At 52.2% G+C, this 21,740-nt stretch overlaps 1 protein-coding gene across 13 annotated transcripts in view; it reads right to left on the reverse strand.

Annotated features, from left to right (window-relative positions):
- Positions 1-21,740, reverse strand: part of PXN (paxillin) — a 48,854-nt gene that overhangs the window by 17,917 nt on the left and 9,197 nt on the right. For 3 of the 13 annotated variants that reach the window (XM_035556675.1, XM_035556679.2, XM_035556680.2), the window contains 2 exons: positions 1,163-1,389; positions 570-685 (listed from right to left, as the gene is read on the reverse strand). In XM_035556675.1, coding sequence (XP_035412568.1) covers positions 570-685; positions 1,163-1,389 — 343 coding nt within the window. The other 10 variants (XM_035556681.2, XM_035556691.1, XM_035556673.2 and 7 more) reach the window with 10 other exon arrangements.

A 21,740-nucleotide genomic window follows, 5' to 3' on the forward strand; every position in this document is an offset into this window, starting at 1 on the left:
GCGTTGCGTGGGGCCAGCAGAGACGAAGTTCTGACTGCCTCTTCCTCTCTCAGCCCCGTGTCAGCAGAACGTGCAGGCCTACCATAGAGGCTGCCCCGCCAACCTCTGAGCTGTCTTTGTGAGTATAGAACAGTAAGTAGTCGGTAGTAGTGACAGGGAAGCTCTAAAGCCATTGTTAGAAAATGTAAATTTACATGAAAATTCAAATCATCGTGCATCCTGCCAGGTGACGGGTAACTGAGTTCCCTGAGGCAACCGACTCAAAGGCCACCCACCTCCTCAAGAACTTTTGGGGCTGGATTTGGCACTTGTCCCTGGATTGCATCCTTCAACCCAATCCAGATCCAGTCCTGTCTGATGGATCCTTAACCTCTCCTACAGCTGAGCAAACTAAAGGCCCACATTAACCCTTGAAGCAGGTACGAAAGGTAACGCAGCCCCTTACAAACAAGGTAACAAAACCCAACACTGGGCAACAGAACATATACAAGGAGCAGAGCGTTTGTTTCCAGTTACAGAAGGCAGCTCGAGCTGTGAGTCAGGCTTCTCTCTTAACAGGGACAAGATACCTGTAGACGTGTTCCTCTTCACTGGCACGAGGAGAAGGAGAGCTGAGCCCGTCCCTAGGAACAGAGGCACTGGAGCTTTTGGTACTAGAGCTGTATATAGGCGACTGGGACTGAGGCTGCGGAAATGAGATTTGCGTTAGAAACAGAGAACGCCACACAAGTACACGCACTGCGCCGCAACCCCACACACCGCAGGAGAAAGCCCAGCAGCACAACAATTGTCTGTTACGCAGCCAAGCCAGCCTCCAGGAGAGGAGCTGCACCAGGGACAACCGCTCCCCACTTGCCTCGGACTTGCCTACGAGTTGCAGATCTGAGCTGGAAACCCCCAGTCTGCAAGACGGATGACTAACACTAATGTCACCACACTACCACTGCTGAAACGACAATGGGTTTTGAGTTCTTCTTCGCCATTTGTTCCGACTGGTTAGCTCTATTAAAAACCTCCACCTCCCCCCATTTCCCCACTCTGTGCCTATCCAACCTCATCCTCACGTCTCGCTATTCCTTCCCCTCATCTGTGTCCCTGAGAGGACTGCAGCAACCAAACACGCAGGCACCTTCCCCATCTCCATGGGCACGTGCTCACTTACCTGCTGGTGGACGTATCTGGATACGTTGGGCTGCCACTGGTCCAAGGGGTCGATCACAGTGCCATTTAGGGCCTCGCTGGAAGGCGGCGGGGGCACTGGAGGCGGCACAGCGATCTCCTGGTACGTGTGGTTTCCAGTTGGATAGGAGTACGGCGTTTCCTCCGTTAGAAACACTGGCCGCTTGGAGATATGTGAGGTGGTGGATTCCAGGTCTGCCAGTAAGGCGTCTGCAGGAAGGAAGGAAAAAAAAGTGAAAATCCTGGACAACAGCTTTTTCTCTTTCGCCTCGTTATTCAGGATGTCCACATCAGAAGGTCTTTGGGAAGAGTTTTCATCTAGGGTGATCTATTAAAGGCACTGTGAAACACTGCTGCAGTTCAGGGCTTCTGGTACAAAGAAAAACATCAAGGGGAACAGAGCAACCAGAAAAAACTCAGTCAGCCTCAGATTTTTGTCTTAAATGGGAAGCCACCCAACACGAAGGACCCGCAGTCTGTCTGCGCCCTGCAGAAGAGCAGCCTAGGAGGAACCTGCCTAGAGATTGACCCGCAACAGGATATTGACAAAGGCTAATTACAGGCCCCACATCATCACCGAGTCATTTCACGTGGCCGCAGGCACTGCTTTCTGCAGGAAACAAGATCTCGGGAGGGGTTTTCTCCAGAGTTTCAGGCACTGCAAGAAGCACGCAACTTTCAAATTAGCCCATCAGCGCGGCAGCAGGACTACGTTCTTCGGCTTTCCTAACAAAAATCCCCCTCAGTACATCGCACGAACAGTTAACTGGTTTCCAGAGCCTGCCAGGTAAACGCAGTTTCTTCTCCTGGAAACAATTCTCAGCTTGCTGGGTGGAGCCTGCTCGCAAATTCCTGAAGAGAAGAGAAAAAACCTTCCATCCGCTAGAAACACCGGCGCTGGTGCCAGGCAGAGGAACCCACGTCACAAGGTTAGCACCTCTCGGAAACCTCAGAGCAGGGAAAACACTCCCCCCTCGCCGACGGGACGAGACAACCCACCTCTCTGGGTTTCTCCCCCCACACTCTCCTTTGCCTGTTGCGCGCCCCGCGCTCCTCTGCTGTGACTCACCGCAAATCCCAGCTCGTGGGGCGTCCGCCCTGTGAGCCACCCTGCGGGGAAACTCCCGCGAGTGACTGCAGGTCTGCACCGTGCACGTGTTCGGCAGAAAGCCCGGCTGGCCGGGTGCCCGCAGGCAGGAGCACACCTCTGCAGGGCTGCTTAGGGAGGAGCCGGCCCGCTAGGGACATGGGTGCCCTCCGGGACAAGGGCATCAGGACACACCTGGCGGCACCCGTGGGAGATGTGCGATTCAGCCAGACGCCAGGAAGAAAACTTTGGGAAACTTTTGGGAGGAGAAGCCCTTGGAAGCCCCCTTACTGGCACCGAACCTCCCTCTACTCGGTGCCAGACCCCGCTGCCTTCGTGCCCTTCAGGTGAGCAGGGCCTGCCTTTCTCCTCCCGTGCACAACAGGCGCCTCGACACTCAGGTTTTGGGGCTGAGGACCACGGTTGGGGACCCAGCCAGGGTCACAGGGATCCGGAGGCACCCGACAAGCTGCAGGGCACGCTGGCCCTAATGGCAGGCACCTGCCAGCTCCAAGCCCCTTCCGAGCAGAGCAGCCCACAGCAGCCAAGGCACTGGGCAGCCCTTCAGAAAACACGCTCGAGGGTCAAATGGAGGACGGCGTTATCGCGTTACAAGATGAGGAAGGTGCTGCTTTTACGCTCACGCTCTTCCACCAACCGAAGCGTCATAAAAGGGAAAAGAGAGAAAAGCAGCAGTCCTGCCCTCAGAGAACATAATGCAGCCAGCAGCAAATTAAATCCTGCGTTAAATTAACTCTGTGCACCAGTCGTTTAGCCAGAAAGACGCTCCAAAGCATTTAAGCCACGGGCATCCTCCTAGGGGGACCAAAATACCCCAGAATCGGATTCTCTGACGGGATACAAGCTTGCTGCAGCTGGGGAAAAATGAGTTTAGGCTTCTTTTTAAGCGAAAGAGGGGCTGGTGGACTCCCCAGGGGAAGGCACATACCTCACGGGGACCAAGGAGCCGCGATTCCTTGGAGCGGGCAGGTCCTGCGACGGGAGGTTTGGTGCACACAGCTCCAGAGCAGGGCTACCCAGGAAGGTGGGGTTTGTGCTGCTCCCCGCCAATGGCAGAGGCAAATCAAACTCCACCAGGAAGTAAAAATCCCGTGAGGGCGGACGGTTCCTCCAGCCCTCCAAGGGGGACCCCAAATCTCTTTGCCACCCTCCAGCCCCAGCCCTCGCTGCGGGGCAGACGGACGTAACCATCTCACCGCAAAATTCGCCTCCTCGGGCCAGCACCTCTGCCGAGTGAGCCACTGGACAGAAACCCAAGAAACCCGCTGCTTTTTCCTGACGGCACAGAGGAGTTCAGCTAAATGGAGCTTTTCACTCCGCCAAGCCTGCAGAAGAGGGGTCTGGAGCTGCCAGGAGCCCCGCGCCCCAGGCTGCGAAGGAGTTAAGGAGAAGACATCGCAGTTAATGATTAACTTCCCCCATGCCCTCCCCCTTCCAGACTTGAGCAAACAAGGCAGAGCGAGGAACAGGAAGCGGAGGGAGGAGAAAAGGCTGGGGAAGGAATCGCTGGCTTACTCCAACTGCCTCAACTTCCCAGCTGGGCCCGAGGCAGGAGCACACGGCCCCAGCAGACGCCAGTTCCCCACAGCACGGGGCCTTGCCCCATGCCCTCGCTCACGCCAACCCGCCCGGAGCCACCTCGCCACGCCGGGAAGCTCGTCCCCAGCCACGTTCCAAACCAGCCGGGGGGATTAACATCGAGGGGATCAACGTTTTGATGCCCACCCAGCATCGTGTCCCAAAGCACCGGGCACTCGTTTGGGATCCACTCACCTTTATAAGGCTATCGGAACGTAACGGGAGAGAAGGGAAGGGGGCAAAGAAGGGAGGTTTTTTTTTTTTAATTAATGGAATAAAGGCCCGTTGCTCCCTTCTGGCTTTCACAAAAGGACCACCGGGACCAGACAGCCCTCACCCGATGAGGTGTAACAAAGGAGCCGTGCCTCGCGCAGCGCCGTCACTGCGGTGCCTGCTCCATAAATAGAAATACTCAGTTCTTCAGCAGAAACAGTAAAGGCTCTATCGATTTCCTGGGGAATGAACCGGTCCCTCCCACGGTGGCTCCTGCGGCGCAGCGTTGCAGGAGGTGTAAAGCACCCGGCAGCCCCGCTCAGCCCCCAGCAGCGGGCTGGGTCCGCCAGCCGAGGGCGGGAGGCAGCCCGGTGGCGCAGCGGCAGCCGTCAGAGGGCACCACCACATCCTCACAAGGACGGAGCGATGAAACCGGGCAGCAAGGGCCAGCTTGGCACCGACCCCACCTCGCGTGGTCAGCCCTACAGGCAGGGGCCTGGCCCTACCGCAGGGGCACAAAACCCCGTGTGCTGCACCTCCCCAGCACACGCTGCGGCACCTCGGGGGCCACCGCCCAGCGCTCGAGCAGTGACCACACAGCACCTGCCGCAGCTTCATCGCTGCCCCAAACGGGCTCCAACGCAACCCGCAGGCACAAAGGTCAACTCGCAGGCACGTGGACGGAGCGGAACGGCACAATAATCTGGTTACCGGAGTGCAGAGGGCTCAGCCTAACTGCCAGCACGGCCTGGGCGCAGAGAAAGTTGTGTTTTACGCTATGTTAAAAGAGTGCTGCAGGGCGGGGAAAAACGAGGGATATGCGTCAAAACACCACCAGCCCCAACACTCCCGCACGGCATCGTCCACATGCTGCAGTGCCCCGGTACCCGGCCGAGCACCTGGCGGTGCTGCAGCACAGAATCAGTCCTCCTCCTCCTCCCCCCTCCGCGGAGCCACCCAAGCGCCGTGCTCAAGTGAAAGCACACTCAGGCCGAGGGCTGCTCAACCCACATCCTCCCCAGCACGGGAGGACGGCTGCCTTCACGTTCAAGTGGCTCTGCTGTACTGATTTTTCTGCGGAGGAGGGACAGTTCAAGACTCCACGCTTGGTGCCTTTCCTACTCCACAGCACTCCCAGGTATCTGAAGTCTGGGCACGTTAGCTCAGCCCTCCTCCCCTTCTGCAAAAAATCATTATTAAGTACGGGGTTCTCGGGATTCTGGCCTCCAAATCCCCCGCACAGCTCTGCATGTGCATTAGGTACAGACGAGGGGCACTTAATGCCGACTGCGTCGCTTCCAGCGCCTGCCGAAGCCCTGCCAGTCATTTTGCCTGGGACATTTCGCTTTTAGCTCTCAGTGCTCACCACAGCGCAGCTGTCTGTAGGGTTAGAGGACAGAGGAAAAGGGAGCTGCCGTCCACACACTGAACCGCTTCGAGGAATCCCTTCTTACGAAGGGGATCAGCAAGATGCAAGCGCAGGCCAACACCGTGGGGAAGTCCCACTCAGCAGGACAAGCTGCACCGAAAGGAGCGATCACCCCCCGAGCACCCAGCGCACATTCCTGCGCTATCTCCTCAGCCAGCGGCGCAGCTCCTCGGCATTCCCGGGGCTCCTCTGCTGGGTGCCAGCACTCGCCGTCCCCAGGAGCAGCCTCGTGTGCAGCCGTGGGTGCGCATTCCCAGCTTCCCACGTCCCAGCTCTGTCTGATACACAGCAGCGATGCCAGAGCAGGAGCACAACGCCGCTCGGAGGTAGGAACAGGGACAGATAACATGGGGACCCTTTGTACCGATGCTCACAGCAGCCCCCTTTTCTGTAAGTCTGAGCTGCACTTGGCCCCCTTCAATTGAGTGAAGTTATTAAAAAACATATTTACATGCATCTTCCCATGCACATCAGAGCGTGCTCTTTGTTCTCTCCCCTGTCCCCGTGCACATCACAAATGCTCCCACAGTTTAAGCGAGCAGTGAAGCAGAACACACCACGAACTAGTTCTGGAAAAACCTCCACGACAAGGCATCGGCAACTCACATTTGCCAGTCAGCAACAAGCAGCATTTAAGACTAATTTTAACTTGAGCAGTAAATTGTTTGCCACTGCGTTCATCAGCGGCGTAGGATTTTTATTTTTGAAGGGGAGGCCATCCATCCTACTTGTTCTCACCACCCAGTGACACTCACACCAACCTGCAGAGCACTAAGTGTAAAAAACCAAACCGCCAGCTGACTGCTGACGCCTTTCAGAAGCACACACCACTGCATGCACGTCACTCGCAGCCAATTTGCCAGCTACTTGCTAACTTTCCTGAAGCTACAAAATTAGACGTGAGAGAGAACTATCAACATAAATTTGCTTTGGTCTATTAAGGAGAAGCCTTCTGCTACTGAGTGTCCGGCGTAACTCAGCATGCTCAGCACGAAGATGACAGCGTTAGTGCCAGGAGAGAGCAAACTCCCTCCGGTTTCCATGTGGAGCTCCTCTCTCCCGAGAGCCGATGCCGAGCTATCAAGCCGTGCTGACACAGCAAGTCAGAGCACTGTCAATGCAGCAAGCAGATCAAAAGGGTGGCGGTCACATTTTCTTCTAGAGCTCATCTTCTGCTGGGAAGGAAATGGAAGCATGGCTGAGGCAGGATACCTCAAATGCCGCAGATATCAGCCGTTTGTTCTCAGCAGCTGAAAGCCACATCGGCACACCCAAACCGCACGCTGCCTGGAACTCCGCTTCTCGCACGGGACATCTGGAAAGCGAGCGGTGGCTGCAGGATCCCGGCTCCAGCAGCCACCGCGCAGAGCACATGCCTTCAGCGTCCAGCCACGGCGCGCCGCCTCCCCTCGCGGCTCCACCACGCTGTCAGGGCACCCCGACAGCCCGGGCACGGGCACAGGGTGAGATGTCTGAGCACAAAGTGCAGTACTTCCTCTGTGCAGCCGCAGGGACAGGTGTCTGCATCTCTCCTGCTTTTCTCCACGCCCCTGCGTATCCAAATAACCAGAGCCGCTCCAGGCTCTCCTGCCTTAGGCAGCAGCAGGTTTGCCAGTGAGCTGGCAAATAGAAAGCAAAAGAGCTGCAAGGACTGGTCTAAATGAGGCGATAACCGAGTCTCACTTGGCACAGGACAAATTGCAGACCCCTCATTTGCAGAATGACATGCCGTCCTCCAGCCACTTTTTCTTAACAGCTCTAAGATGCTGACTCCAGATCTCTGATTGCTGCTGCTGCCCTAAAAGAAGGGGGGGAGCTGCACACTCAGAACCGAGCCCTGAGCTCTCAAACTCACTCAGCAGGCTCCTCACAAAATCCCTGAATGCAAACTTTTAAAATCTCATTAGGCTGAAATGAGTCTTCTCTCCCCCAGCTCGCATGCAGGGAGACAGCTCAGGGCGGTAACCCAACCCTTGGCAAGCCAGTTTTACATTGTGAGTAACTGCAGAGGAATGGGGAGCTTGGGTATATTTATCCTATTAAGCAGCCTTTCAGAAGAAACATTTGCAGTGCTCAAAGAGCTGCATCCCGAAGACTTGCTGGAGCCTTGCAGCAGGACTTCTCACTGCCTTTGAGCTCGAGTCTGGAAGGGGGGGGGAGCCCCAGAAAGCAACGAAACAGAATTAACAGAAATAGGAAATCCATGAACAGGCGAATGCAGGCTTTAGCTTCCAGGTATAAGAAATGTACTAACAGGTTCTTACGGCATTATATCCTAGCCAATGTTTTAAAATGCCAAAAAGATCAGGAACTACAAAAGCAATAAAATCCAAGACTACATTCAGAGTCAGACCTGAAAATCTGGAAGCGTCGATAGATGCTCTTAAAATCCCAAAGTTCACGGGCTTACATAAATAGGAAGCGTGTAAAACAGGCTGGCTTCCTCTCGAAAACATTTTGAGAAGGAGACATTTAAAAGCTTTCCAAAATTTAGGCGTAACACTGAGAAGGTGGTTGGAACACAGGACGCGTAACAGCTCTCTGGTGGCACAGGGACATATTGTTGGGTAGGGCAGAACAATTCAAGACAAAGCTAAGTCATTTGCCAGTGCAGAGCAGCCAGTGGCATTTTTCCTTCACACTGTGTGGACCTGCCCAGAGGCAGTTACAGTGACATGGTCAAAAAAAAAACCACTCAGCCATGTCTGAATGCATGCCAGTGACGGAGGTTTACTCGAAGCCTTGCACTCTCCTCATCAAGGGAGCAGTGGACGCCGTGCCTCGGGTCCCAGGTGCGTTGCTCCCAAAGAGGAATGCCGGGACTAGTAGTGACACACGGCGTGGCCAGCTCTGGCAGGAGACAATAGGCACCAAAACCCCCAAAGCTCCTCTGTTCTCTGAAACACCACCCTCTCAGAACACGCAAAGCTATGTGCTTGGAGCCCTGACCTCCCGAACTGCGGACAAAACGAGGCATCCATCTAGCTGTCGTGCCCAGCTCCGCCAGGCTGCAGAGACAACCTCCACAAGAGCTCATCTCGTGATCCCTGCTTTCAACGTCACCTGGTGGCACAGCCGCCCCGAAGCCCTCCACATCCCGTGACTCGAGCAGGGGCAGGCAGAGCAGGTAGCTTGCCCCAGCCCAGCAGCCCACGCAGCCAGCTCCGACCACCAGCAGCAGACGCTTAAAGCCAGACAAGACACTGCCCTGGGATGTGGTCTACGCCGTCAGCTGCAGCAATGACTGTGGCTTCCTGCCCCAACCGCTGAGACCCAAGCAGAAAACTTTATTCCAGGGCTTGTGGCCAGCTAACTGCTCCTCACCGCCCCAGCACAGGGCGGTAGGAGCACGCAAGCACGGCCAGTTCAAGGGGATTTCGGTACCTGGGCATCTGTTACTGCTCGCCACGCATTTAGGGATGAGGTTTGAACCCTGCGAGTGCTCCGGCCGCACTTTCTGCAGAGCTGCCACCTGCACACGCTGCCGGCGGAGGGAAGGGCCCAGCCATCGCCACTTCCCCAGCACGCAGCCCCACGCTGCTCCCGGAGCTCGCTGTGCTGAAAGCCAGACGCTTCCGAAATTATTCCAGCTTAGTAACTCTGAGAAAGTTATTCTTTTTAGATAGATTCACTACATTTCTTGGAAGCGTAGCCCCGGCCACTCTACGACTTAAAACATTTCCTAAGAGCTGCCTAAAGAGAGCAATGCCAGAATTCAGCCCTTCTCTAGACTGTCAGACTAAAACTTCTGCCTGGGACAGGAAACCCTGGACCTCCACCTCCGAAGCTCAGGCCAGGACATGAAGTGACATCCAGCCCCGTCCTGCCATCAGCTGAAAGAAGCCGCCCATCCTCCTGTCCCATTCCCATGATTGTTCTGCGCCTCTGATGCAGACCGCAAAACCCACAGCCTGAAAAGGGAACATTCAGGCAAACTCCAACACTCTTAAGTCCTGGAGCCATCCCTCACTACTACCAGCCACTTTCCCCTGAGCCCACGCTGACATTTTATTCCGGCCTTGCAGCCCCAGGGCCATACGGTTCAACCAGCAGGGCTGCCAACACCGTGCAGGTACCGGGGCTGTGCTGCACACCTCAAATGGGCCACCCAGCTTAAGGGGCAGCTTTTGACACACACTACTCCATACCATAAAACTTTGATGAAAAGCCAACTCAGAATGCTAAGAGAAGGCAGTAAGCGAGCTTAGACCTTCCACAGCATCCCTCTGAGGGGCGCAGGCAGGAGAGCTGTCTGTGCGTTTGCTGGGAAAACAGAAAGGTCGCTGCGAGATCCTTCCTGGAACCGGCCACGCCACTTCCTTTCCAATTCACAGGAACATTTCACTGAAACGCCTAACTGCCCCGTAACCTCAGCCACGGGGCAGTTGTCAGCAGGCTGGCAGCGTGACGCTGCCAGCATCACGAGGGGCCACTAATTCCTGTGTGACCGAGCAGCGAGGCTTCCAAGGGCACGGGCAGAGGCTGCAGGGAGCAGCTGATACCGCAAGTCCCAGGGAACCAGAGCCGCTTCCCTGAGGGAGCAGCTCCCATCCACCTCTTGCCACCGCTGATGTGACAGGCGGGGAAATCCTCCCAGCGCTGGCTCCGCTCGCTCCCCAGGTTGGCAGGAAGGTGATGGCAGGAAGGTGACCTGCTCTTAACCAGGCCCGCAGGGCACGGGATCGTCATCGCAGCACGCAGGCTGACAGGCGGACGCTGCAACTGCCTCAAAGATCTGAGTCAGCACGGCTTCCTGGATGAAACAACGCCTAAAGTCCAAGCAGTGTGAAGGAACCACAAAAGATTTTCCTGTAGGACCAGAATTTTTCCATTTAGCTCTCGAACGCTCAATTAGAACCCAGCTCGGGCTGAGGGAAGGGAACCACCACCTACCAGAGGAATGCACAGTCATTCTGCCTTCCTCCAGCTTCCCTAGAAAAACCTCCACGCCCTTTCTGCTATCTCAGAACAGCTCAGAAGGGCGCCTCACATCATCTCTGGCATTAGCGAACACTTTGTAGAGGTTTTCACTTCACACAAACCAGACTTACCCTTAAAACTTTTTAACCCCCTGAAAATGCTAAGGCTATACTTCAGTGGAACCAGGCAGATCACGCGTGTGCTGACAGTAGTCAAGTCTCACAAGGCACATAACGATCAGAGGGAAATATTCCTCAGTATGTGTTTGTTGAGCATCCTCCCTCTGGAAGTGATTCGGGATTTAAGTATCTCCTTTCCGAAGGGATGTACTCGATGCTCCTGAAAAAGAAGGCTCAGGAAGGTTACCAGACCAACATCCAGAAGGAAATATGGCTTTGTGAATCCTGGATGTCCCTGGAACAGAACCTATTCCAGTCAAAATGCCACCAAAGGGAAGCCTTTCCAAATCCTTTAAACTATCCCAAGCTGTCCACTCCGTGGCTGGGGCTACCTCAGTAGGAAGCTCTCAACAGAAACACCAGGAGCAACAAGCTCTTACTGGCTCAGAGGATTTAAGGACACCTACAGCTACACAGGGCCATACAAACCCAGCCTGAGCTGCCCGCTGTGTTCCTCACGTACTGCCTCCAGAGAAGAGTGCTCGAGCCTACCAGCAACGCTGCGACATCTCCGGTTTCAGAGCTGCTCCCACCCAAAGGTGTGTCCTCCTATTTATTGCTCATTTCCAGAACTTTCTGGGGAGGGTGGGAGGGAAGAGTTATTTCCTGTCGTATACAGCATCCTCTTTTTAACAGCGTGGTTTTCCCCACACTTGAAGTGAAAGGAGCCATCTTATATTTACTTCCCTCTGTTTGAATTTACAGTCCTGAGCAGCAAACCGAGCTCGTCCCGGGAAAAAACACCCTTTGTTAAGACCTGGTGCCTCGGACTAAATTCATGCTCCGACCCACTAGGCAGTTGAATGTTTTCAGTTTCACAGCTACCAAAGGCTGCTGGGCACACCAGATCCCCAGCTACACAAGCCTTGGATGCCTCTGCACAGCAGCTCGCAGACAACCCCAGTTGGGTGAAGCTAAAAGAGAAAATAATCCCTCGCGTGGTTCCTCCCCGACTCCCTGCACTCTCAATCCGAGTCCCGAGCAACAGGAAATGATTACCAAACATGGATAAGCTCGGTCAAAAAATTCTTCCACTGCTCTACGAACAATCTTGAGGAAAAGTTTGGAAAGTTTGCGAGTCACAGCTCCGGCACATCCTGTGACCAGCGCACAAAAGCAGGGGGCAGAGCTAATCTCGTCGCTTGCACGCTGCCTTGGAGCACAAAGCCAGGCTCTGGCTTACTGAGCAGAGAAGCTGGAGATTGCACAAGAGATTTCTGCAGTACGTGAAACACTTCAGAGATTTAGCCAGATTTTACTCAGCGTTTGAGCTTGTGACCTCCAGTGATTCAGCTGCTCCTGACTGAAACACCACAGCCCTCAGACGATCGCCCTACCCGCAAGTTAAGGCGCTCAAGGCAGACCTGGAGGCCATTTTCAGCCACATTTCTCAGTCGCAGCAGTTGATAGCTCCACACCTTAAACCTAAGCCTCCGAGTGCCTCCATCTGATAGAACAGGCTGTGACCTGCAGCAACTACCAGCAACAAAGCCTGCAGCCACAGCACCCGAATTCCAACGGGGCTCAGCAAAGCAGGATCCTTACCATAACGCCCAAATCCCCTCGACAGCAGGAAAGTCATCTGCCCTGCAGAAACGGAGAAGTGATACGCAGCAGCTAACAGCCCAACATAACACGGCAAGTCCGTGTTATATCAGAATAGAAAGCAAGGCTGCCCTTCAGGCCCGAACTAAAAATACTTAAGTTGGAATTTCTCAGCCTGATTCCGCAGCCTGCGATGAGCCCCACCTGCTACCGAGTCTTTTGTCAGAATCCTCTCCTTTCAGAAGCAAATAAACCCGTGTTCCTACAGGTTGTTATAGTTAGCCCTAAGAACGATTAAAAGAAGCAACGATCTGCACAAATTAGAGAGTCTCCATCTCTCAGTACCAAATTGGAAACAGCTTTGGTCTCCAAGCAGGGTAAGTACAGCCTGACAGTCCTCTCCTAGCGTGGCTCTTCTTGTGCAAGATCTATTTCTGATCTCTGCCTGGGAGCAGACAGATCCTCAGGCATTCCCAGCAAGTCCCAGACGAAGGCATTAGCACACGGCCAGTACTGCCCTAGCTGTCCCTGCGAGGGAGGCGAGCTGGCTCAGACAGAGCTGAAGGACATGAGCTCTGCTACAACACGGCCCCGCTCGGGCTGAACAAGAGCGAAGTGGCACCCTGCCCTCCTTCGGTGGGAAGAGACTGGAACGAGTGTACGTGTCTTACACGAGTGACTAAGTAGGTACTACCAGTTCAGTTCTGACCCGGCCTGGGTTGCAGCCAACATCTCGGGTGGGAAAAAAAAAAAAATAAGAAAAATGAACTGCCAATGCACTAACCTTTAGCCCTCTGTCTACCCTGCTGCATGCAAAAAAGGGCAAGTAAAGCCTCCCCATACATGTCCTAAGAATTTTTATTCGCGGCTGGTTTCCTTCAGAAAGTTTCTAGAAACAGGGAACAACATTAAAAAAAAAAAAAAATCCAACAAGATCTGCTCTCCTCTGCCAAAACAAAAAAAATATTCATGAAAACCAAACAAGCAGCCACTGAGCTGACCCCTCAGGGACAATTTCCCAGGGCCAAGCCTCTGATCAAAATACCAAGTCCCTTGTACTCTGACAGGAAGAGGGGCTCAGCCAAGCCAGCAATCTGAGGAACCAGACCCTTCCTGCTACATCAGCAGGCAGCTACTCCACAAGGATCAGTAGGTCAAACGCAGCGCACACGGCCATTTTACAAACACCTACCAAGTCCAGTACAAGGGAGGCCTCCATTAAAGAGAGCAGGGAGTCCAAGGATGGGTACAGAAACCTCAGGAAACCAGATTTTAAAGTACAGCTCTGGCAAAGGGAAGGAGGAGAAGCTCAGGGACTTCTAGTCCTGTGGCTGTTCAGTCAGGCAAATGCTTGTGGGAACGAGTCCCAGTGGGCAGTAAGAGCATCAGAGCATTAGGAAATTTATCGTAGCCTGCAGTGCTGCCACCCCCAGCCAAGCTGCTCTCTTCAAGCCAGACACACCAGGTGGATGCCATATAGTGAATATCTTGGCAAAAGTCAATTTGCCCTCCCCGTGCAGGGAAAGGAAAGGTTCCCTCTACCTAGCCTTCTTCTTCCCTGGCAGCACGTGTATGTCTCCGCCAGCAGAAAACCTTTCCTCCTTCAGAAAGGATGTAACCAGACTGGGCAAACTGTTCTCAGGTCTTTCTGGGGAACTGTGCAAAGACAGCAGGCAAGAGGGAAACAAACTCCCTTCAGTCATGGGCTGGACACTGCTCAGCCCCAGACTACAGGACCTGGAGGAAACCACCGAGTGCAGAGGTGTGTGGCACCCAGCCGCTTCCCAGCAACTCTCCACACACCCACTGAAATGAGGGTGGACATTTTTAAATGCGTTTTTTAAAAGCCCCAGGTGGACTGTGTTTGGTTGAGATTTGCATACCTGTAAGCAGTCGGATCTGACTTGAACTCAGCATTGTTACAAGCAGCACTGAAGTGACAATATATGCCAATCTGGTAGCAGATAACTCTTCTCAGCAGGTTCTAAGCATTAGCCCCGTGCCATACGTGTTGGCACATCAGAAGAGCTTGAAAAAGGCAGTGGATTCCAAATCTGCAGGCAACGGCAACCCTCATTTGCTTGCACTTCAGGGCCCTCAGGTAGCAATGACAAATTTGTAAATTTGACCATTTAAAAGGACACCTTCCAACAGCTGTGGAGCACTTACCGCTCGCAGATCATAATTTGGGAACTGCTGATTCTACTCATCTGGGGAAGAAAAACATGTTACATCAGGGCTTACATGGGAACAGAGAACAATAGTTCCACTGGACAGTGAGCACCAGAGCTGAGGATACAGTTTCACAGGATGCAGAACGGCAAATTAACAGCTCGCCACTGCCAAAAATGGAGAGGTTTCGCTCCCTCTTCCAGACATGTGCTGCTGCCACTTACCTCTCTTGGCTCTGGCTTTTACAAGACCCCTCCATGAACCAATTTAACAGAATATACACCTCCCCCCCAAAAAAAAAAAAAAAAAAAAGAAAGACTTTCTGAGTTAAGAAAGTGAGATAAGCACAGGGGTCAGCAAAAAGGAAGGGGTATGTCCAAAGAGCCAGAGGATGCAGGAGATGGAAGGCATAAAATGAGGGAGGTAAGGCCACCCCCCTCCAGGGGCACTAGGCCACTACACCAAGCCAGGCCCAAGTGCCTGCAGGACTCACTTCAGAGCCAGCATCTCATTCAGCTAAAGATCACTATGACCAGATCCATCAGCATATGTAATGCTGTTGGACGCTGCCAGAGACAAAATACTGTCAGAGCTTGCACGTTCTAACTTAATTATCCCTCCTTTTTTTTTTTTTTTAAGTAACTGAAACAGGAAACCATGTGGACCCCATAACCAATAAAGGGAAGGATAAGATTTGCATGGTCATGCAAGAACAGGCATGAAGCTTAACGGAGGAAAAAAAAAAAAACAGCATCTTTTAAACTGTGGAAACCCTATCCAAGCAGCATAAACAGATCTGAATATAGACTCTTCCAGGCAAAGTGCCAATTAGAAAATTTGAGCCACACATAAAGATGATGAAATGAAGGAAAGAAATATAAGAACGAATTCTGAATTAATTACAAGCACGAGAAGCACAAATTCTGCCCACGAAATACAGAACCCCCGGCTACCAAAAGGAGGAGGCCAGCAGTTCGGAACGGGGACACTGAAGAGACACTGCAATCTTATCCCTGTTTAGTACAGCCTTATTGAGACACACCTAACCTGAAGGCTCTGAAATGGGAGACCATAACGCAGGCTTGACAGATCTTAGTCCTTCCAGAGAATATTTTTGCATACACTCCAACAACTTTCCCTTAGTAGGTAACAAGCGTATCTCCCATGAACATGAATGCAAAGAAAGTCCAACAGATGCAGATCTACCCTTAAAAAACAACCCGTGTCAAGTTGGAAAAGCCCATGCCTATAAGACGAAACAAAGTCCTAGCAAATATCAGATACTGAGGATGCCAAGTAAAAGCTTAGTATATGGAGATATAAATTAAGATGAGTTAAAAAGACTTGTTGGCTTGACTTGCCAACTATTCTGAGGGAAGATGCTCCCCTTTTCTTAAGAAATTAGTGTTTCTTGTCAAATATGGCATCTGGTTTAACTGGCTTTTTAAAAATTCAATTACCAAGAAAATGCTCTCAAAATGGTGGACCTCTCTTTTTAAAAAAAGTTTTCGTTTCTGTAAGGGCTCTCTGCAACAGAGTGGGAGCAGACTTGGAAGCAACGCCGACCTCTTTGCGAGCCAAAAAGTGTAAGTCATCATCAGGAACTGACTTTACACAAAGCACTGCCAAAAGCCCAATGTAAACTCACAGAGCAGGGCAAGGGGAAATGACAGCAAAATATTTAACATTTTTCAGTCATGTTGATCTTAGTACCACTTATAACTATAATAGGTAGAAAGTTTTAAAATGAAGCTTTCAATCTAATGAGCATTCTCCTAAAACCTCAAGATAATCCAAGTAATTACAGAGTGGGCAAGCAACATCTTTGAAAGAACCCCTAGAAAAGACCGCAGAGTACAAGGGTGCCATGAGCACATGGCTGACAATCTAATTAAAACAGCTTCTTTTTTATTTCAACAGCAGCCTCTGGGAATGAACGGAAGGAGGACAGTGTTGTAGAAATGAATGTGGGAACTGCCCCCCAGTTACTTTGGGAGAAGATGTGGGTGGCAACGTGATGGAGCTCGCTGATGGCTTGACAGCTCCACAGCTCTGCATTTTTTCAGCATGGGCAGAGGAATGTGGCTTAGGAGTTTCACAATGCCGTGCCCAAGAGCCACAGAAAGAAAAGAAATTGTTAAAGCCAGACAGAAAACTAACGTTTTTAGAACTAGAATATATTTTAACCAGTGAACTGAGAAGAGCTAGAGAATCTGTCTGAGGTTCCCCCTCTCTTCCTGCTGTGAGAAGATAGGCAACCTATCCTTCCACCTATCCTCTGCCATCAGGACAGAAGTAACAGTTACTACAATCTTGCTTGTTTCACCACCTGCAAGAGAAATAACAAGGATTTATTTTTACCAGAAGCAGTATTAACAAAGCAAACAAACGCCTGACAGCTTCTCCATCTCAGTGTTCTGCCCAGAATTTATTAGCCAAAGAAACACTTCATCCTACCAACGGAAGGCTGCTTTACTCGCAAGAGAACTCATGACTACAGAAAACTGCAATAAAAAACTGATAAAGGCAGAGTAGAAAGTAGATTTTGAGAGGTAGAAGATGAGTAAAAGAGACCCTTCTCCAGCGCTGACCAAAAATGGAAATGCCAGCAATACTGAAATAGAAGCAGCATGAGAATAAACTTCCCTTCATAGGTACGTGAAATGAATCCCTCTTCAAATTACTTTCTGAAAAAGGGTTTTCAGCGTGATCCCTAATTGGCCCTCCACTAATCCTAAGATACAAGTCACCCAACCGTTCCGAGAGAACTGGGGAAAGTATTTTGCACTCATTTACAGAAGTCAAGATTCCCAGCTCCTGCATTTCTGCCTCGCTGAAAATTAAGTTGACTTCCTTGTCTCAACTCATCACATTCCTGCCGTACCCTGAGGTAGGGCACAGTAGAAATTTGATTCTTTTCCCTATCAAGGTCCTAGATGCATACGTATTTTGTAAGCACAGGTACCTACACGTCACTATTGGGCACTTTGAAATTGAGCTGATCCCTCTTCAGAACCACAGCGGTGTTCACACCGCACAGAGGGACCAGGCTCAGTCACTTACACACTAAATTACACACGCACGAGGACACACACACACACCAGGGCAACTGTCCCCTCGCTGAGAGCAATATTCTACTCCCATCTCTGTGGCAAACCCAAGCTGAACTGCTCAAAGCAGCTGGAAAACAGACTAACTTCAACTGCTTCCCCCCCAAAATAGCAAATACAAAAAAAGGCTGTTTCTGCCAAGCAGCGCAGAATACACCGCATTCCATTTCATTAAAACAATTACTCAGAAGCCAGCCAAGAATTACATAAAGCTTCCTCCCCAGCCCCTTCTCTCCAGCCCTCCTCCCCAGTCCGCGGTGCGAGGACGGGGTCGCGGTGAGCGACAGCGGTGCGCAGGAGGCAGCGCCCAGCGCCTCGCATCGTGCCGGCTGTGCCACCCCAAAAAGGACATTTCCCAGAGCCAGGCAATGCCATCGGGGGACCCCAGCCGGCCCAAGCAGGGCTGCATTTCACACGACAAGCAGTGCCCCGGTGAGCTGTTCACGTAGCGTGCTCCCTCGTGTTCGATGGCAAATTGGCATCCAGCAAGTTGAGCCGTAACTTAGAGGAAAACGAAGGGTAACCTAACAGCTTTTGTCTCTGACTCACATGGCCACGGCTTCCAAGCACCATCCCGAGGCAGAAGGTGCTGGAGGCGCCAGATTTAAGCAATTAAGCAGCACAGGAGCAGCATGCCAGAGCAGCTGTGCTTGTGAGGCACTGCCCAAGGGACCCGCTCAGGACAGCCAAGCGGCAAACCTCAGAGTAAGCACCAGCAGGGCGGCCTGAACACGCCAAGTTTCGGGTTCTGAGAACCTGACTGACAAATTCATCCCAAGCTCCACGCGGCCCGGCCTGCCTGACAGCTCCGAGCTCCTCACGTTTCACAGCAGAAGTCGGAGGCAGCTTCTTGTGGCCAGCATCGCTCACCCACCCGCAGCCCTGAGCTGGCCGCTGATAAGAGATTTCATGACGTGGCTGAAATGGCATTTCACTCCCTCCCCCCGCGCTCCAGCTCTCTGCAGGGATCCTGTCTCACTGCCGGAGCTGCTCGCAGCCAGGCAGAATGGTTCCAGCTGTGTCTCACGCTGCCTAGCCAGACCTACGCGGCCCAAGAAACGTCTCCCATGTGAAAGGAGCAGGAGGCAGAGCTGCAGCCCGGCAGAGCTCTCCCCAGGCGTCTCACTCCCTCTGCCCCAAAGGGTTCGTTTGCTGGAGACAACCAAGAGCCCCATTACCTGGCAGTAAAACCAGGGGATGTGCAGTTAGCCTCAGGCCCCCTTGTCTGATGATCCAGTTCAAGTTAGTGGCTCCAACCTAAAAAGAAATCTTTTAATCGAGAAGCCTCGAGCTTGTTTAGACCCATGAAAGAGGGCAGAACAAGGGAGTACTAAACCCCCTACACCAGCAAATCACTTACAGCCCTCCTGCCCGTGACCTTTTCTACTTCTAGCTTTCTTTGCCCTCTCCTGCTATTAGAAAAACCCAACCTAAACACAGTCCCCGAGCCACCGCAAACTTCCCTACAGCAGGGGGTGAAGTTCTCTGCTCACCTTGCTCTTCAAGGATGGAAATAAAGCAAGGTCCTTCAGGGATCTAGTCAGACACGGGCTAATTCTGTCTGCCAGCTCAGTTTTGCGACAAAAACACGGCATCGCTTTATTCCAGGAGACCCCATACAGTTTGATTTATAGCTAAGCCATTTAAAGCACAATTCCCCATGCAAAGTGTCATTCAGAAAGTTCATTCCCTGGAGCGGCATTTACTTTTTTCAACGTTCTTTACATCATTTGCAAAACGTTAGAGGTTTAAACAATTGCAACGAGCAGTAAAAAGAACAAGAACTCCAGCTACACTCCAGTGCCTGCTGCCAGACACACTCAGCAGTGCCCCGCAAAGCCTTCGACACTGAACTCACACACAACAGGAACACGGCGAAAAGTGCCATGCCAAACTGCTTTTGAAGTCTTCCAACTGCCCCAGCCTCATTTAAATAACTCAGACTAAAGTTGCTCACGGCGCAGAGGCACGCCGCCGCAGGGAAAAGGAGTCGGGAACTAACACTGCAGGCTGCCTCCTGGGGCCTCCCACAAGTTCACTGGGATCCTCAGCTTGTAGTTTATCCTTAGATAAATTTCCCATGTAAATTCAGAATAATTACTGGCTGCTCCAAGAAAAAGCTGCATTTCTATGAGCAGAAAAAAAAGCTTACCAGATTCCTAAACAGTACAAGCATGTAACCTCAGGGACTCGAGCTCCTCTAACTGAAACATCAAAACCACCGAAGCTGTTCTCACTCCAGTTGCTGTTTCTACTTTGTTTGCTCTATGAAGATCTAAAAACGTACTTCAAAGTGTCCGAGTGCTCCAGAACCCTAGCACAGAGGAGAGAGCAGGGATTTTACCACGAGCCAATCAAGGGAGGCTGTCCCCAGCCATCCGGTTTGCGTGGCTCTGGTTCCATTTGCAGTGAGAATGAACATAAATGGGGAAAAAAAAGCACAAGTGATGTGACACAGTCATTACCCACCTCCTATTTTTATGCTATATCTTTAGCACACGACATTCTTTGAATGACTTCACGACATTTTGTGGTAAAGGGAAAGACTCGAGCAGAACTGCTGTGGGGAACTTGGAAGGGAAAGGAAATCTCTTCTCCCTGCTCACACGGCCTGTCATAACAGAGGCTGAAGAAAGGATGAGCAATCAGCAAGGCAGAGAGGGAACATAAACAGAGCTGAGAAGGGAAGAAAAACTTTTAAATCTAATCCAAACTTGCCATTGTATGCTTTTCCAGCAAGGGAAACAGGAGAAGCTTCAAAGAGTTACTATTCTGAGACACTCAGCTGGAAGCTATTTTAGAAACACGGCGATCTGCACAAACGTTAAGCACACTTTGCAGGTAGGGAGCTGTTACCCCGCTGCACGGACGGAGGAGCGATATGCCCACAGTCGGGGCAAGCTTCTGGAGCTGTAAATCGATCGTTACTTTATGCTGGATTAAACGTCAAGTGCAGCTCAAGGAGGTGGCCTCACCCAGTCCCCAGTCCCCTGCCCACGCCCTTATGTCAGGACCAGGATTTGTACAAACACGTGGCCAAAAAGGGCAAGGAGCGGATCTGGCTGAAAAGAAACCAATTAAAATAAGAATTTTCAGAGGAATCAGCTTGCTGATCCAGCCACGCGTGCAGTGGTTACGCTGACACAACCAAGGGAGATGGGGAAAAGCAGTGCTGCAGCCAGCACTTAGATCAGGCTAACCCAGTCTGAAATCACAACTTCCACGCTGTCCCCAATCCGTTTAGTTTCAACCCAAAAGGGAAGGAGCGGGGCCCCTCCTTGCTTCCACGCGGCACTGGCTCTACTTATCTTGCCGCGGGACGTGATAGCGCAGCTTACTGACCCCATGGCAAATCGTCTGCTCGGCTTGGGTGAGCGGGCGGGCGAACGGGCCGCTTCTCCAGCACACCCGCGATCCGAACCGATTCGCTCTGCAGCCCGATTACTCACTGAGTAAGCGGCAAGGACGCAAGAGATGGAGAAGCAGGAATCACCATTTTTGGCTGACTTCTGCATCTGAAACTAAACTGAAGGAGATGTGCAGCGAGACTTTGCAAACACTGAAAAACAAGAGCGGGGCCCAAAGGTCCCCACGGTTCCCCGCTTAGCGTTTTTATATGGAACAGCCCAGCAGTCATGGCATCCTGTACTCCTAGGGGTGTTACTAAACCTCAGTGAGTTAGGACGGGCCGGAACGAGCAAGAAACTCACTCCTTAAGCCCCATCTTCTCATCGTACGCTGTGGGAGCTTCCCACAGACAATGTCTCATTTTCAGGCAGCAGAAACAGAAGAACGTCTTCATTACCAGCTTCCGCAGCGCACAACGAGGGACACAGACAAGGACGGGGAGGCGCAGGCCGGGACACAGAGCGGGAAGCTGGGACCCGAGATCCCAGTCACTCACGGCCATTCCCCACCACCACTGAATCCAGAACCCGGCCTGGCCTCCTCCAAAGCCGCAGCAGAGCCTGGGTGTCGCAGCTAAGGCAGCAGTCCGATTCTACGAGACTCGTTCTGTGGCCATGGACTGTGTACTGCTCCCCCGCAGCTGCTGCACAGATTGGATTCGCGGAATTTATACACATCTGCTGCAGGGGATCAGAAAAACTGCTCTCGTGCAACCAGAAGTGCACTGTTCCTGCTTGTTCCTCGGCCAGGCTTCAGAGTTCTCCCTGTCACTGCGGAGTTTCGCAACATGTTCCACGCCATACAGGTCGAGGGAAAAGGGATGAGGAAAAAAGGGTCCAGAGAAATTGAGGTGCTCGGATTCCCCGGGAAAGAAGAGAGACAGAATTGAGTTTTCGAAG

Source organism: Cygnus atratus, chromosome 17 (genome assembly GCF_013377495.2).
Source record: "Cygnus atratus isolate AKBS03 ecotype Queensland, Australia chromosome 17, CAtr_DNAZoo_HiC_assembly, whole genome shotgun sequence".
In the NCBI taxonomy this organism is placed as follows: domain Eukaryota; kingdom Metazoa; phylum Chordata; class Aves; order Anseriformes; family Anatidae; genus Cygnus; species Cygnus atratus.